The sequence below is a fragment of the Chelonoidis abingdonii genome, chromosome 3 (genome assembly GCF_003597395.2).
Source record: "Chelonoidis abingdonii isolate Lonesome George chromosome 3, CheloAbing_2.0, whole genome shotgun sequence".
NCBI lineage: Eukaryota > Metazoa > Chordata > Testudines > Testudinidae > Chelonoidis > Chelonoidis abingdonii.
Window position 1 is genome coordinate 139,242,777 of NC_133771.1, and position 17,741 is coordinate 139,260,517.

Here is a 17,741-nt window from a genome sequence, read left to right on the forward strand (position 1 = left end):
GCTGTGGGTTCAGACTGTTGTAATAAGGTATAAATCCAGTGTTTCTATTCAGTCCATAATTTTTAAGTGTCTAGCACAGTTATGAATTTAAGCTCCCAGGCTCATCTTTTGAAAGTGTTGTGCAGGATTCCTTTGAGGATAAGGACTGATAGGTCAGATATAGAGTGATTGCTTTGTGAAAAGTCAGAGCTTTTCTACTGGACCATAGTAGAAGAGAGTGAGGAAGGATACAAAAAAAAGTTTCTTTACAAGTTTAAGCTTTCAGTCTTTCTACTACACTTGATTATTTATATTTTCCCCAAAAAGAGTCAGACTCTGCTGTGCGTTCCCCAGAATTGTTTTATTAGTCTCCCAGAACCTGTGCATAAGTAAGGGACAAAGTCGCTGAAGTGTGTTACCTTAGAGAATGAAGTCCTTCTGTACCCAATGCTTTACATGATGGGATACATGCCAGTGCCATAGACAGAAACAAAATGGGAACAGCACACCAGTGCCTACTTGTCATCTTCTGAATAAACTTTAACAGGAAACTACCTTTAAATAAGAGCAACCAGAAAAAAAAATATTTTGTAGGTCAGCTGAAATACTACAATATTGAAACTACTGTATTTTGAAAGAATATCTTAACTGATACAGTAACATTTTCAATGAAAAATTCCATTTTGTATAGCCAGAATCCATTTCTTGTTGTTTTGAAACCATTTAAATGATGTAGGTGCAGAGAGAGGGAAAGAGTGGGTGCTTTCATGATGAAGATTCAGGGTCAGTTCTACACTGCTTGAGCAAGAAAGCCAAAAATTAAGCTCTTAAATAGCAAGGATTGTCTATTACTATTTGGTTTCAATTTTAATATTTAATTTGGTTTTAAATTATCTATTTTATAATGGTTTTCAGTTGTATATTTTAACTGATTGTGCAGTGCTACAAACACTTCCACAGAAAGGACAGTAGCTTTTCAAGAAAACTGAACTGCAGAAGCACAAGTGTGAGATACTTTATTTTAAATACTTTTCCATCTACAGTTACTGAAATACAACTTTCTAGAAGAGCTTACTGACTGTCCATTACTTCTCTTTTAACTATGTTACTGTGCTACAGGAAATTCAATATTTATTTTTTTTAAATAAAAGACTAAAAACTAGAGAAAACAAAATGGACCGCTTAACCACTGAAAGATAAATTGTTTTCTAAAAATACTACATTTTGGCCCTTCCTCCTACCTCCCTTTTTCTTCCTCGTTTGCCTTCTTTCCTCCCTCTTATCTCTACCTCCTTTTTCCTCCCAACAGGTCAGCAAGGCTCCTCCTTCTCCTGAAAATATCTGCCATACATTTGTAACACTGTTTCAAAACTGAATTGGGAAAAAAGATTTACCATGCGCAAGCAAATAAGAGAAACTAAAAACTCTAATATACAAATGCCTATTGTGGAGACGAGACCCAATGGACAGTAGGAAGGGACTTGGAGTAAGAGAAATGCCTCAATCCTAGGTTCTGATTTTAAAATGTGATCTGTGTGATCCAAGAGCGAGATTGGGGCCCATCCCGCTAAAATCAGTGAAAATTATCTTGAAGTCACTGGAAGTATTTGCCAATTATTTCAATAGAAGGACTGAGCATGAATCATAAAATCATAAAAATGCAGGGCTGGAACAGAGCTCAAGGGGAGGAAAGTTAGTCACTGGGCTCTTAAGCATTTTTAAAGATTTTTTCTTTTGTTTGCTTTTGATGTATTTCGCTTCTCTTTCTTGTAAACTTCTGACATTTTTGGTTCCTGCTTAAGGAAACAAGAGGCTGAAGTGCTCTCTGTATTGCTGGAAAACAGCTTGAAAATTCTGAACCCAAAACCACACAGAGCAAAAGGATTATCACGGAGAGAATTGCATCTCTGAAGTACTGTCACTGAAAAATAACTCTACAGCAACTATACAAATCCCTGCATTATGATTGCCCACTAAGACTAATCCAGAATCATATACTGCATAGCTGAGAAATAACCATATGATGTGTACGCAGATCAGATACTTAGAACCAACATTCCATCACTGAGAGGTAAGGGGAAAGTTATTTCTCTATGGTTCTCAATTGCTGGGTGTGGAATATTTTTATAAATCATAGAACGGGAAGGGACCTACTCCAGTTCCCTGCTTTCATGGCAGGACTAAGTATTATTTAAACCAGAGGTTCTCAAACTGTGATCCGCAAGCTCCATTCAGGTGATCTGCGGACAGTTCCCTGCGCACCTGGGCAGTCAGACACAAGAGAATGAAGGGCCACCTAATTAGGTGCCTGGACCCTGGAGAAGATGCATATGTAAGGTGAGGTGGTGGCCTTGGAGGGGAATACTGGGTAGGCGGGAGGGGTCGGAAGAGGGGGTGGGGGGGATTTGGGACGTGCAGGGCTGTGGCGGCCAGAGAAAGAGGCGACTTTCCCCAGCTCCAGGACTGCGGCTGCTGGGGAAAGAGGGTCCTCCTTCCCAGCCTCAGTTCTGTGGCTGCTTTGGCAGAGGACGGACCCCCTTCTCCTTCCCAGCCCCAGCATGGTGGCTGCCACGGCAGGGGAGAGAGGGCACATCCATCGCATTAGAAAAGTAAGACTACTGATATTAAAATATGAGTTGTGTGCTTTTATTTGTAGAACAAAAAAAAGTTACTGAATAAGGTTTTTTTACATATATATTTGTATGTATTATAAGGGTTTTTTTTAATTCCCTATATATACATATATATATATATATATATATATATATATATATAGCGCTTTTATCCAAAGCGCTTTACAATAACTAGCTAACGGTATAAACAACATTTGGAAAGATCATTAAGTGGTCTGCCAAGACCATCAACAGTTTTCAAGTGATCCACAAAAAGAGAAGTTTGAGAACCAGTGATCTAGACAATCCCTGATAGATGTTCGTCTAACCTGATCTTAAAAATCGCCAATGATGGAGATTCCACAACCTCCCTAGGCAATTTATTCCACAGCTTAACCACCCTGACAGTTAGGGAGTTTTTCCTAAAGTCCGACCTAAACCGCCCTTGCTGCAATTTAAGCCCATTACTTCTTGCCCTATCCTCAGAGGTTAAGGAGAACAATTTTTCACCCTCTCCCTTGTAAGAAACTTTTATGTACTTGAAAACTATTATGTCCCCCCTCAGTCTTCTCTTCTCCAGTTTAAACAAACGCAATTTTTTCAATCTTCCCTCATAGGTCATATTTTCTAGATCTTTAATCAATGTTTGTTGCTCTTCTCTGGACTTTCTCCAATTTGTCCACATCTTTCCTGAAATGTGGTCCCCAGAACTGGACACAATACTCCATTTGAGGCCTAATCAGCGTGGAGTAGAACAGAAGAATTACTTCTGGTGTCTTGCTTACAGAGGTACTGAATCTCTGGAGGTCTTCCACGGCACCAGTGAGTGATCAAGCTCTGGACTCAGACAGTATAGGAGGAGTACTGTGGACCAATAGTGACATGCCCAGTGCCGACTCCAAACTGTCGGCTCCAAGAAAGGATGAGTGCTACCTCCACAAGAATACACTTAAACTTGGCCACTCTGTCCGTTTTTGAGCAAGGCTTATAACCTTTGCAAATGTGACTCCATTCCAAGTGATTAAGGCAGCTGGGGTGCAGGTCGCTCACCAGCATTGGTATGCTGAATGAACAACGATTTAATTTTGGAGACTGAGGTACAGTTTCAGTACTGCTCCCAGTACTGAAAGCTGAACCCAGCAGTCTAAGATCTAAATCTGAAACTTATAACTAGCTAATTATCTTAACTACAGATTCCCTAAACTCTATGAAACTATGCTAAGCAAAAACTAGTGAGAGAAGAATTTGGAACAATTGTAGCCTTACTACTGCAACAACCATCATGGTTGGTAATAAGGACCTGAGAGGGGCCGGGGCACCTCCACCCTTTATACCTGCACACAACAGCATTGGGTGCTCAAGCCACCCTAACAGGCACTGCTGAGGGAAAAAATCTCCAGCAACCATGCACTGGGCATGCACTCACCTACAGTGGAATGGACATGTGCAGTCACTCAAAGAAGTACTACTGCTCTTCCAAATTTGGTGTCTGCCCTGGTTGCCAAGTCAAAGGCATAATATTTCATGGAAGTCAGTGGGTTACTCCACATTACTGCCTTGCAGTTTTAAGGGATTGGAAGGTTTCTAAGGCAGGCAATAGCTGCAGGCTATGCTCTGGTGCCATATTCTTTGATATGCTGAGGGAAAGGCTCACTGGCCAACTGACAGCAGGCAGAAATGCACAGCATTTCCAGTTGGATCATGAGACTGTTCCAGAGCATGACATTCCAATATTACTAAAAAATAGACCAAGAGACCTGAATGTCCATCTGCTTCAGGAGTTGCATGCAGTCCAGGATCTTCAGTATCAGAACCTCCAGTGGGTCAAATTGTTTTGGTCTGACCAAATGGAGAATCTTTTCCACTTTGAGGAATAGGTGTTCCTGTGGACAAATCCCTGCTTTGTATGATAATTTTTTGAACCTGAAGAGAGGCATCTCTGTCAGTACTGCTAAATTAGCCAACACCCAAGCAGTCAGGTGTAACGACTGTGGATCAGTGCACAAACTGATCTTGGCTCGAGATATGTCTGGGCAGGCTGGGAGATAAACAGGAGGTCATGCAGACATCTGCAGGAGTTTGACAGCCAAAATTGTCTCAGGAGCTATTAGGATAACTAGCTTTGTCCCTCCTAACTTTGAACATTATCTTGAGGAGAAGGGAAAGTGGTGGGAAGGCATAGAGAAGTGCTCAAAACCACTGGAGGAGAAAGTTGGGTGGCAAAGAGTCTGGGTTCACACCTCTTCTGGAGCAGATTTTAGGTCATTTGGTGCTGTCCTCTGTCAATTCTATTATGAGGGTCATCCACTGGCAGAATATGATGAACTTCATAGCCCATTCACGGCTAGTCACTGCATGCTTGCTTAGAAAGCCAGCAGGTCATTGCTGATCCCCAGGAGCTGTATTGCCAGTGGGGTTATCCCATGACACCCCTTCTGAAACTTGATGGCTTTCTTGTCAAAGAGAGGATGATCAGGTGCCTCCCTGTTTGTAAATATAGGGCATGGGTGACAGGTTGTACATCAGAATCCAAACTGTAGAGCTCCACAGACCTGGCAGGAATGTTACACAGGCTAGTCTGATGACCCTCAGCTCCAAGATGCTCATGTATAGTCTTAAGTCATTTTAAAACCAGGTACCTTGCATCTGTAGTTGGTTCAGGTAGGCACCCCAACCTGTTCCTGAAGCATCTGTGATAACAGTCGTAGTTGGGAGGGGACAGGGAATGACCCCTTTTTTATACATACACTGGGTCCATTCCCCTCTATTCGGCATTGGTGAGGCCTCATCTGGAGTACCGTGTACAGTTTTGGGCCCCACACTACAAGAAGGATGTGAAAAAAATTGGAAAGAGTCCAGCGGAGGGCAACACAAATGATTAGGGGGCTGGAGCGCATGATTTATGAGGAGAGGGTAAGGGAACTGGGATTATTTAGTCTGCAGAAGAATGGAGTGGGAGGGGAGATTTGATAGCTGCTTTCAACTACCTAAAGGGGGTTCCAAAGAAGATGGATCTAGACTGTTCTCAGTGGTACCAGATGACAGAACAAGAAGTAATGGTCTCAAGTTGCAGTGGGGGAGGTTTAGGTTGGATATTAGGAAAAAAACTTTCACTAGGAGCATGGTGAAGCACTGGAATGGGTTATGTAGGAAGGTGGTGGAATCTCTTTCCTTAGAGGTTTTTAAGGTCAGGCTTGACAAAGCCCTGGTTGGGATGATTCAGTTGGGAATTGGTCCTGCTTTGAGCAGGGGGTTGGACTAGATGACCTCCTGAGGTCCCTTCCAACCCTGATATTCTATGATTCAGTCCTCAAGTAGTATCTAGCAGGGCTGGGGGTACTACTGTGACCCTCTGGTACCTGTGGTATCTGGACAGGGCATACATGGACCTCAACATAACTGCATGGGCTTCAGATGAAGTCTGGCAAGCAGCATACATACACACTAACATATGGCCTCAGAGTCCCAGACATGCATGTATAAACACTGTTGGGTTTGACTTTACATTGTTTGCCACCGACTGGAGAGAGTGGAATCTCCCAGTGGGGAGGCGAGAGGGGTTCGGGGTGGTAGCCAGCTAGGAGCCCAGGAGGCAGCTGTGCTCTCAAGAGAGAATTGAGAGTCAGGGGGAAGAGGGGGCGGGAAGAGCCAGCGTGGAACAGGGAGCTGAGAGCCCATGAAGCAGCCAGGCTCCTGGCAGGGAGCTGCGAGCAGAACTGAGAGTCTGGGCTCTCAGGTCCCTACACTGCCCCTCTTAGGTCAGTGGAAGTGCTCCAGGTGAGCATGGAGGTGGTGGAGCACACACCATTGACCAAAGAAGGATAGTGCGGACGTGAACCACCGCAGTAATTACTCCATGGCTGTAAGTCGATCTAATATAGGTTTACATAAGTTTTTAGTGTAGATGTACCCTAGGAATACCTAGATCATCCATGACAGATATTTTTCTAACCAGTTCCTAAAATTTCCATTGATTAAGATTCCACAACTTCCCTAGCTAACCTGTTTCACTCAGCTCTAAGCTCTGGTAGGTGTGTCTCAGCACTGATAACGGACCTGGTTTTGACCCTAGTCTCATGCTCAGAGGCCAGGGTCAACACCAAAGAGAACACTGTCAGAGCACCAAGTTTGGTTCTAGAGGAGTCTGTTGTGTCACAGGTTGCTCCCTCTCTCTGGTCCTTGACATTCTGCAGGGCATGAAGAACTTCCCTCTGAAGGCCTTGGTGTCTGTCCTTATGAGAGGACACAGATCTCCTTCTTGAGCTTCTGCCTTAGAGCTTGGAGCAGCCTCTTTCAGTGATTGACTTCAACATGGGAGTTGTTGGTGCCTGATCTGACATTCTTTTTGAGGTCGGCTTCTCTCTTTGGCACTATCTTTTTTGCCTCAGCCTTAGGCGATGCCTGAATGCTCAGTGGATCACTTGATAACACTGGTTTGTTCATCAGTAGGATTTTGGAACTTGTTTCATTTATGAACTGTTCCAAAAGGTGGAGTTTCAGTCTTGTCTTGTGCAACTTGCAAACCCATATTGATCAACTGTTTAGAATGTGCAATTCACCCAGGGAACAGAGATACCTATTGTATCCAACCATCTGAGGGAATAATACATTACAGGATGGACAGGGCTTGAAGCCTGCAGGTTTCAAGTGCAACATGTAGATGAACCCTGTTAGATTGTGGGGGTGGGGGACGGTGCTGTACATGGTAGGGGATTATAGCGTCTGACCAGCAAAATGTGGTCCAGGCAGGTCACCTCAGATCATGGCAGTTGAAAACAGGAGATAAGAAATGGTTCTGAAGAAGTTAGTCTAAGCTACAAACTAGCAAGTTAGACACTCTTCCAGCTCTGTTTTGCTGGCACAGATAGTAAAAGAGAACTGAAGAGACGTTAAAAGCAGCAAAGAGTCCTGTTGGCACCTATTAGACTAACAGACGTATTGGAGCATGAGCATGAAGAGACGTTGCAACTGTTCTTCCTTCGATGCCCTCACATGGGACTACAAGGAAGCACAGGGCACATGCATAGTTCCAACAGATACACATGCTCAAAAATTTGAGGTCTCATGTGCACTGGGCACATGCGCCTACAGTGGGATCCACACTGACACATACTCAAAGAAGAAGAAATTTTTGTATGAAAACATTTTAAAAACCAGAGATAGACAGACTAAGGAGATTCAATCTATGACAGTGCAATACACTAGCAGGGAGAGAACACACTGGTAAACATGTACATTAGATACTCAAATGGATCCATGACCCTTACTTCCCTTATCTTTCGAAAGAAAAAAAAAATTAATTAAAACATACTTCTTTCTTCTTCTGGAAGGAGTGTGAGGTAAGTAGACAAAAACTTCTGTAACTTCATCCCTAAAGGAGGACAAGCTCCTATCAACTGGCCTGGTGATCTGTTTGGTTAAAAACATAAAATTAACCTTATGCACTTTATAAGGAGGTATCTCAAAGCCTCTTATAAAACAAATTAATCAAAACATTACCTAATTGTCTAACTCATTAGAATGCAAACAGCCAACCAAAGTAAAGTGTTTCAGTATGAAGAATTGTTTGGGGTTTTTTTAAGTGCTTCTCATACTTTTAAAAGGTATTGAAAATGTAAATATTGAAACTGAAATACAGCAATTGCCATGCCGAATCAGAACTGTGGTCCATCTAGTCCAATCTCCTATCTCTGACAGCACCAGATGATTCCCAGAAAGATGCAAGAAACCTTGCAGTACCAGATGTGGGATAATGCAATCGCAATGAAGGTTTCATCTTAATCATCTTAAGACCTGAAACATGAAGTTCTATATCCTTTTCAAAATGAATCAGCATTAACTATTTATAATTCTGGATATTCTTGGTATCCACGTAAAATGTCCAATATCTATTTCTCTACCTTTTTAAAATACGCCTATATCCACTCATTCAGTGCTCCGAGTGCCTATCCCACATGTTAAAAATTACAAGAAAAATATCCACCGTTGTTGCAGCCATGTTGATCCCAGGATATTAGAGAGACAAAGTGGGTGAAGCAATATCTTTTATTGGACCAACTTCTGTTAGTGAGAGAGACCATGAGAGAGACCATAAAAGATATTACCTCATCCACCTCATCTCTCTACAAAAAATACAGACAAAGGACTGCCCATAAATATTTCCAGCTCAACCCCCCTCCTGAAGAGCCTTGACAAAGAGGGGATTTTGTAGAGTGCTCAAAAGGCAAACAAATCCTACCTCTGGCAGACCAAAGAGGGGGAGGGAAGCAAGTTCCAAAACTGAGGATCTTTCACATAGAATACACTGCCAACAGTTCCCTCTTATTTATATTGAGGGAGATCCAGACAGAATGCCTCCGCTGATCTCAGCTGCGGCAGAATATCATAAGAAGAGAGGCAAGCTCTCGGGTAATCAGGTTCCAAACCATTTAGACTTTTTATGGGTTAAAAACAACACTTTGAACTCTACCCAGAAACATACTGAAAGTCAGCAGAGATTATGGAGATAACGTGCTCCCAACATGCAACTCCACTTAATAAGCAGGCTGCAGCATTTTGCACTACCTTCATCTTCTGAATATTCCCAGTACAGCCCCATGTATGACATTACTGCAGTCTAATCTTGAAGTGACAAAGGCATATATTTTTGTGGCAAGGGCCGCAGAAGAGAGAAACGGTCATACTCTTCTTGCCAGGTGCAGAAACACACTCCTGGCTTCAGCCCCAACCTGGGAATCCAGGAGCAGCCCAGGATCCTAAGCTATCCCCAAACTGCACGCGTTTTACAAATGGTGGTTGCATGCCCTTTATGAGTGGCACAGATGTATGTTCTACCAACTCTTCCAGCTGCTCTCCCCAACCCACCAATGCTATCTCAGGGCTGGTCTGCACTACAGAGTTAGGGTGGCTTAACTACATCGCTTAGGGCTGTGAAAAATTTCATACCCTGTGCTATGTAATTAAGCTGTAATTAAGTCACAGTGTAGACACAGTTAGGCCAACAGAAGCTGTGCCACTGTAACGTTTCTAGTGTAGACATCCTATGTCTATTCTGGTTTGAGTTTGAACAATCAACTAATACTTATCCAAACTCCAAGTTCATCTAGGGCACTGGATAATTAATTCTGCTGTTCTGGCTGGGTAGGATGTGATAGAAACCTAGAGCTGGATGTCATCAGCATACCAAGTACACTACTACCTATGTCTCCTCACCATCCCTTTTAGCAGCCTCATATACACATTGAACAAAAGAGGTCACAATACATTCTTAGCCTTCAAGATATCCTGTAACAAAGCATTCCAAAATCTAGTTACATAGAAATTTTATCAGTTTTGAATTTACCACCTTTTGACTTCATTGACTACTCCCTTGTTCTTGTGCTATGAGACACAGAGAACAGAAGCTCTCTATCTTCACTACTTTCATCATGTCCATGCTTATATTTCTCCTTTCTAAAATAAACAATCCCAATCTTTTCAATCTCTCTGCACATTAGAATTTTTCAATGCCCTTTTTAATCGCCCTCTCTGAAACCTCTACTTCTGCTGTATCCTTTCTGAGATAGCATGTAGTTCTGAACATCCTTATTCCCAATGAGGATGTACCAGTTATATAAATAACAGTATTCTGATGGTTTTTCACATTATTCCCCATTTCTTCCTTAGGCATTCTAACACTGTTTGCTTTTTAGACAGCAGCTACACACCAAGACAAAAAGTCTTCACTGAGCTGTCCACAGTGATGCCAATTTTTTTTCCCTGAGTTGATACAGTTTGTTTAGAACCCTATGAGATGTATGGTTAATTATTTTTTTCCCCTTGAGTATCACTTTGCATTTATGAACACTGAATTTCACTTGACATATTGCACATTCATCTAGATGGGTCCATTCCTTCTGCACTTCCTTCAGGCCTTCTCTAGATTTGATTAAGCTAAATAACTTTCTGTCTTCTGTAAATTTTGCTACCTGACTGCTTGCTTATCCCTCTTTCTAGACCATTAATAAAGACAGTAAACAATATCAGACTTAATAAAGAACCTTGAGGCATCCCACTATTAAACTTCTGCAGAGGATGAAAACTGACCATTTATTCATATGCTTTGTTCCTGTCTCTAAGCCAGTTTTTGATCCATAACAATTTTTTGCCTCTCACCCATGACAAAAGTTTCTTTAGAAGCTTCTTGTCAAAGGCCTTTTAAAAGTCTAAAAAATTATGTCAACCTGTTCTCCATGCTTGACTGACATGTTTAAAGTGATATCAACTGATATCTCCCATCAAATGTAACGGCCCATTGCTCAATAATTACTAAACTAAATAATCAATGGTTTACCTGCCATAGAGAGAACTTTCTGAAAGTGCATCCATGAATGGTCCAATAATAAACTGGAGAGAGAAGAATTAAATTTACATTAAAACCAATCATGAAATTTTATACATGCACTAACTAGATTTATTTTACTTGTGATAAACAAGATAGAGGAAGGATTCCTACTGATGAGAGAGACTTATCATTACTAACCTACAGCAGCAGGGGATTAAGCAATGAGCTTTGTACAGTGTCATTTTTGCTAGACCACCACCACTAAAAGAGCGGCGGTTTGCCTATTTGGCATAGAAGTTGGGTTACTGAGGAGAGGATGTAACCTGATACAAGGAACACAAAAGGCATTAATATTAGTTGCACATGGAAGTTGAAAGGAGGAAGAAAGTGAGTCTTCACTCATCACTAGTAAAAATGTTAAGAAAAAACAGTCAACTTAAAAACAAAAAAAACCTGTTTCCCACTAATGTTCATAAGTAGGGCCCTACCAAATTCACGGCCATGAAAAATGCATCACGGGCTGTGAAATCTGATCTCCCTCGTGAAATCTGGCTATTGTAGGGGAGACCAGATTTCATAGAGTTGGGCGACTGGAGAGCAGCGGCTGCTGGCCGACAGCCCAGCTCTGCAGGCAGCACTGCCACCAGCAGCAGCGCTTTACTTCTGTGCTGCTGCTGGCGGTGGCGCTGCCTTTAGAGCGAGACACCCGGCCAGCAGCTACCCTCCATCTGCCAGCTCTAAGGCAGCAGCACGGAAGTAAGGGTGGCAATACCACAACCCCCCTACCATCGTCTTGCGACACCCCCCCACACATATAACCCTCTTTTGGGTTGGGACCTCCATGGTTACAATACCATGACAATTCAGATTTAAATATCTGAACCATGAAATTTATTATTTTTTAGATCCTATGACAGTGAAATTGGCCAAGATGGACCATGAATTTGGTAGGACACTATTCATAAGTAACCTTTAAGAGTACTATAATCAAAAAAAGAAAAAAAAAAACATTTTTCACTTTGTACATTTCACAGCATTTGGTGTATAGTCAGTTCCTCTACTACAATCCCCTACAATCTATTTTCCATTTGGGTCTGTTTTTCATAAAACAAAAAAGAAAACAAACTATATTTTACAAAATAAGAAAAAAAATTAGAACCATAACACTGACAGGAGTACTCATAGGGATATATTGTAATTGTAGCTATTTTTAACCTTTTTTAAGCTGACTATAAATCAAGTTGGTGTCATTTTAATGAGAGATTGACTTTAACTGTATAAATCAGAAATGTTGGCTTTTGAGCTACCTGCAAGCTATTTCTTGGAAGTGGGGCTGGATAGAGTACAGAATAGATCATTTATACCCTGCAAGATGTAAGCGAACTACTAAATCTATGCAAATGCAATATGCTATTACAACAGTAAAACTGAGAATGTAGATTTAACAGCTACTATATGATAAAGAAATATTATAAGACAGACTTTTTTCATAATTTATTATACGAGATACAGTAAAAAAAAAATTATTATTCAACAGTCTCTAGGGATATCAGAACCTTCCCAATAAGGGGGGATAACCATCAGGCTTCAAAGTCTGTCCTTAGAATAGTGAAACACTGAGCATGGACTTCAAAACCTCCTCAGTAATCTCCTTCGTGGCCAGATGGTTCTGCTGAACTGAGGTGATCAACACTCAGTTCTGAAAAAGCTGAGGAGCTCTACAGAACTTGAACATCAGCAACCCTCAGGGAGAAAGAGATCATATCCAGCCTTCATATAAAAAGAGTCCCAGTTAACTGGGATTCAACTAATTAAGGCTAGACTGCACTGGTCCCTGAAATAAGGATTTGTGGCTAAATGACAAGGAACACTGCACTACGCACTCTTTCTTTGACCAACGTAATCTTAGCCCTGAGATCACTTCTAAATAATGTCATTACTATTGATATAGCTAAATTTGATATGGTTTTATAGAATTTATCTAACAACTCATAATTTAGGTAATTAATTTAGGAAATGTTTCAGGTTAAAATATCTATTCATCCTGGAAAATAGTTGGGAGGGAGGTGGTTAGAGGAATGCTCTTACCTCTGAAAATCCTGGTGAATCTGGAAGACGTTTTGTTTCATAAATCTCTAGAAATTGAGCAACACCTTCCCTTGTCAAAGTTTTGTTTTCACTCTCAAACATCCTTTTGTAAATGCACATATGCCACGATGGGTGAAACAACCAACAACCTGGTACAAAGATGACATCTTTAACTGGTGTCAAATGATAGAGACATCAGTATGTAATCTGTCTAGCAGTAAATTTTTAAAAAGTGTATCAAACTAAAGCGTAAAATATTGAAGGTATCATGACATGATGGTTAGCCATTACAAAACACTATTTAGAAAGATGTTATACAGGTAGCTATTTATCTAGTTGTCTAAAATGTGCTTCTCTCTAAAAACACAATATAAACATTTATTAACATAGCTTTAAAAACTTACCCAATGCTTTCTAGCCTAAAGACTAAAACTAATAGCAAGAGTGAAAAATACTTGTTTCCTTTTCCCCTCCAAGCCACTCCCTCTGTAATTCAAAGCAATAAACAGCTATCTACTGTATTTACTTGTGATAAACTGTCAATCAGCTATTTAACAGATTACAATTTAACTTACTACTCATAATTTATTTTGGTTAGATCTTTTTCCCTTCTCAGATTCACTCTATCATGGTGTATCTTTCCCAGTGTTGCCTCTAGTATCCAGTTCCTTCCTCTCCTTTGTCTACTGCAATGTTGCCCAGGCAGCCTTGCTCAGAATCTCCTTCCCCAACATGCGAGTCAGGGAAAAAGGAACTTAAAACTGGCTTCATTAGTTCATATTCCTGGCTCCCTGGGCCAGGCTACTGCACTGTTCTCCTGGCATTCTAGATGGCCTTCTTATTCTCTAGCTCCCGTTGCTATCTGGCTATCTTAAGCAAAAGCAAAACCAGTGGAAATGGGCCTATTTGTGAGGTGGGAGGGATGAGAATTAAAGGAATTTCATGGTGATAGAATAAGTAACTTTGCTGCAGGAACTGGTCTAAACAACACTGACTGTCAGCACTAAAATCAACAGCACCGGTAGGTCATGTCTCACTTCAGACAGTAGCAGGGGGAGTTGAGCCATAGTTCTCACTGTGACCTTGGTACCGTAGGACTCATGAGATGGTGTGTGCAAGGAGTGATGATGACCCAAGTGTCGAGTGCTTGAGTAGCCCTTCTTGGGTCTTGATTCAAGTTTTTATTCCAAAGAACAAACAGTCTTTGGAACCCTGTGAGAAGATCCTAGCGAACGTGACATCTCTTCTCCTCATACAATCTAGAAGTCTTTGAATCCTTGTCAGGGGAAGCAGATGCAGAGCTTCAGGGGCAGCAGATGCAGAGCTTCAGGTACACTTCTAGTCAGTATATACTCAGCTCTACCAACTTCTGTATGGACTAGATCAGGGGCTGGATCCATTGATTGTTCAATAAAGTAGTCCCTCAAACACATCTCTTGTTATTTGTGTCCTCTTCTTGAATGACTTGCAGAAGGCTACATTTCTCTCTCACATGCCTCTCTCCCAAGAATATGAGGCATCTGATGTAAGCATCGCTCACTTGTGGGCATAACAGCCCTGCAGGAAGGACAATGCTTGAAGGCCAGGGAGTTCTGCATTTCAAAGCTAATGCTGGAGGCTTTGATAAAAATATCAAAGGAAAGTCCCATCCAGAATGAAAGAATAATTAAAACTAGTAAGTGATCTACTAACACTACTTTATTTACACTAACATTTACAAGACTGGCCATCGGCACCAGACCCACAGGGAGCTCCAACTCCTAGCCACAGGCAATTCAGTCTGAGAGCATGAATAATTCTATGGGCAAGTTAATGACAGAAAGGTAAAGGAGGTGTCACTTGATTCATAAAAATCTACAGAATCATCATTTCAGTAGTGTCACCCTGTGTATCATGACAGGGAAGATTTGCTACTCTCCCAGCTCCAGATCCTCCGATTGGTGGAAATTTTGCTAGCACAATGTCATCAGAAACGGATAGAATTGGGTATCCTTTGAAAGCCCTTTTTCCCCGCAAACACAATGGTACCAAGCACAACAAACTTAGAACAATTATGTAGATATATATTCAAGAAAATGTTTAAAACAATCAACTTTTTTTTAACTATACTTCAGCACAAGCATGTCAAAAATGCAGCCATCACAAAATTAAATTGTGGCTCTCAACCAACAGTACTGAGTTATCAGTTAATGCTCATAAAATGATAGCTAATCCCAATACGATCAGCCTTTAACTTGGCACTACACGAGGTGCCAGAATGAATGACCTGCATATAAGTCCTGCCACTCATAGCACTTAGTCCCACTGATTGCTCAAGTTCTTTTAACATTCCTTATGTGGCTGGAACACATATCTGCAGAACTGAATCAAAATGTGTCATGGGCCTATTCGACAGGAGAAGACATGAGCAATCAGAAGGCACAAAATCAAGATGTTGGGAACAAAATTAATCAAGAAACCCAAGACATGCAGAGAAAAAAATGCTTGAATTGCCTATGCATTAATAGTAGCAGTTCAAGTAACTAACAGAATTGGAATTGCTCGTTTATGAACATAAATTTGATCTAACTGGTATTGCTGAAACCTAGTGGGATGATTCAAATAACTGGAATGTTAACATCAATAGTTATAACTGATTTAGGAAGGACTGAGTGGGCAAAAGAGGAAAGGGAATGGCACTCTACATCAAATATGGCTTTACCTGTCTCAGAGTCACTGATAACTCAGAAGAAAATGATCTTGAATGCTTATGGATCAATAACCTCACAGAGAAAGCACAAGATGAATGATCAGACACATAGATCAACACAATTTGTTGGAGAAGAGCCAATATGGCTTTTGTAAAGAGAAATCCTGCCTCACCAATCTATAAGAATTCTTTGAGGACAGTCAGTCAACAAACTTGTGGACAAAGGTGATCCAATGGATATAGCGTATTTGGACTTTCAGAAAGCTTTTGACAAGGTCCCTCACCAAAGGTTCTTAAACAAACAAAGCAGTCATTGTCTGTGAGGGGATGTGGGATGGGATGGGATCTGAGTTACTGCAGAGAATTCTTTCCTGGATGCTGGCTGGTGAGTCTTGCCCACATGCTTAGGGTTTAGCTGATCGCCATATTTGGGGTCAGGAAGGAATTTTCCTCCAGGGCGGATTGGCAGGGGTGTGACGCCCTAGCTCCGCTGTGGCTGCGGTTTACCGTTCCTAGCCAATGGGAGCTGCGGGAAGTGGCACCACTTCCCGCAGCTCCCATTATTTTGGAACGGCAAACTATGGCTGCTAGGAGCTTGAGGGGCTCCGTGCTGTGAGATGCTCTATGATACAAAACATCCAACCTGCCAGTGGCTTACCCTGATGAGCCGGGGGCAAAGTTTTCCACCCTGAAAATATGGGGTCGATCTCTCTCTCTTGCTCAGCTCCCTGTGGCTGCGGTTTACGTTCTAGCCAATGGGAGCTGCGGGAAGTGCACCACTTTCCGCAGCTCCAATTTTGGACGGCAAACTATGGCTGCTAGGAGCTGAGGGGCTCCGTGCTGTGAATGTCTAGATAAACAAACATCCAACCTGCCAGTGGCTTACCCTGATGAGCGGGGGCAAAGTTTTCACCCTGAAATATGGGTCGGCTTATGAAAGGTCATCAGTTTTTGTGTTTTTAACTATCATTTTGGGTTGGCTTTATAATGAATGGATAATGACCGAGTAATATTTTGAGTAATTTTGAATTGTCTGCAAATTTTGCTACTCCTGTTACCCCTTTTTCCAGATCATTTATAGTATGTTGAACAACACTGGTCCAGCACAATTCCTGGGGGACCATATTTTACCTCTCTCCATTCTGAAACTGACCATTTATACTCCTTTGTTTTTTATCTTTTAACCAGTTACTGATCATGGAGACTTCCTCTTATAGACTCATAGGTCAGAAGGGACCAATATGATCATCTAGTCTGACTCCTGCACAAGGCAGGCCAAACCCTACCATCCACTTTTTAACACCCCTAACACTGACCGAGTATTGAAGTCCTCAAAATTGTTGGTTTGAGACTCAAGCTGCAGAGAATCACCCAGCAAGTGACCCATGCCCACGCTGCAGAGGAAGAGCAAAAACCTCAGGGCCCTGCCAATCCGCCCTGGAGGAAATTCTTCTGACCCAAATATGGCGATCAGCTAAACCCTAAGCATGTGGGAAGACACCAGCCAGCATCAGGAAAGAATTCCTGCAGTAAATCAGATCCCATCCCATCCCCATTCACCTCACAGACAATGATGCTTGTTTGTTAAGACTTTGTGAGGGACCTTGTCACAAAAGCTTTTGAAAAGTCCAAATACGCTATATCCATTGGATCCCTTTTGTCACAAGTTGTATGATACTGTCTCAAGAATTCTTATAGATTGGTGAGGCAGGATTCTCTTACAAAAGCCATATTGGCTCTTCTCCACAAATGTGTTTGATCTATGTGTCTGATCATTCATCTTGTGCTTTCTCTGTGAGCGTTATTGATCCATACGCATTCAGATCATTTTCTTCTGATATTCAGTGACTTGAGACAGGTAAGCCATATTTGATGTAGAGTGCCATTCCCTTTCCTCTTTTGCCACTCAGTCTTCCTAAATCAGTTATAACTATTGATGTTAACATTTCAGTTATTTGAACATCCACTAGGTTTCAGCAATACAGTTAGATCAAATTTATTCATAAACGAGCCAATTCCAAATTCTGTTTAGTACTATCTCTCTTTTTTT

The 17,741-nt window shown here is 41.5% G+C and overlaps 1 protein-coding gene across 1 annotated transcript in view; it reads right to left on the reverse strand.

Annotated features, from left to right (window-relative positions):
- Positions 1–17,741, reverse strand: part of TARBP1 (tRNA guanosine 2 -O-methyltransferase TARBP1) — a 118,210-nt gene that overhangs the window by 89,797 nt on the left and 10,672 nt on the right. Inside the window, 4 exon segments of the mRNA XM_075064163.1 lie at positions 399–534; positions 7,903–8,000; positions 10,924–10,976; positions 13,003–13,151. Coding sequence (XP_074920264.1) covers positions 399–534; positions 7,903–8,000; positions 10,924–10,976; positions 13,003–13,151 — 436 coding nt within the window.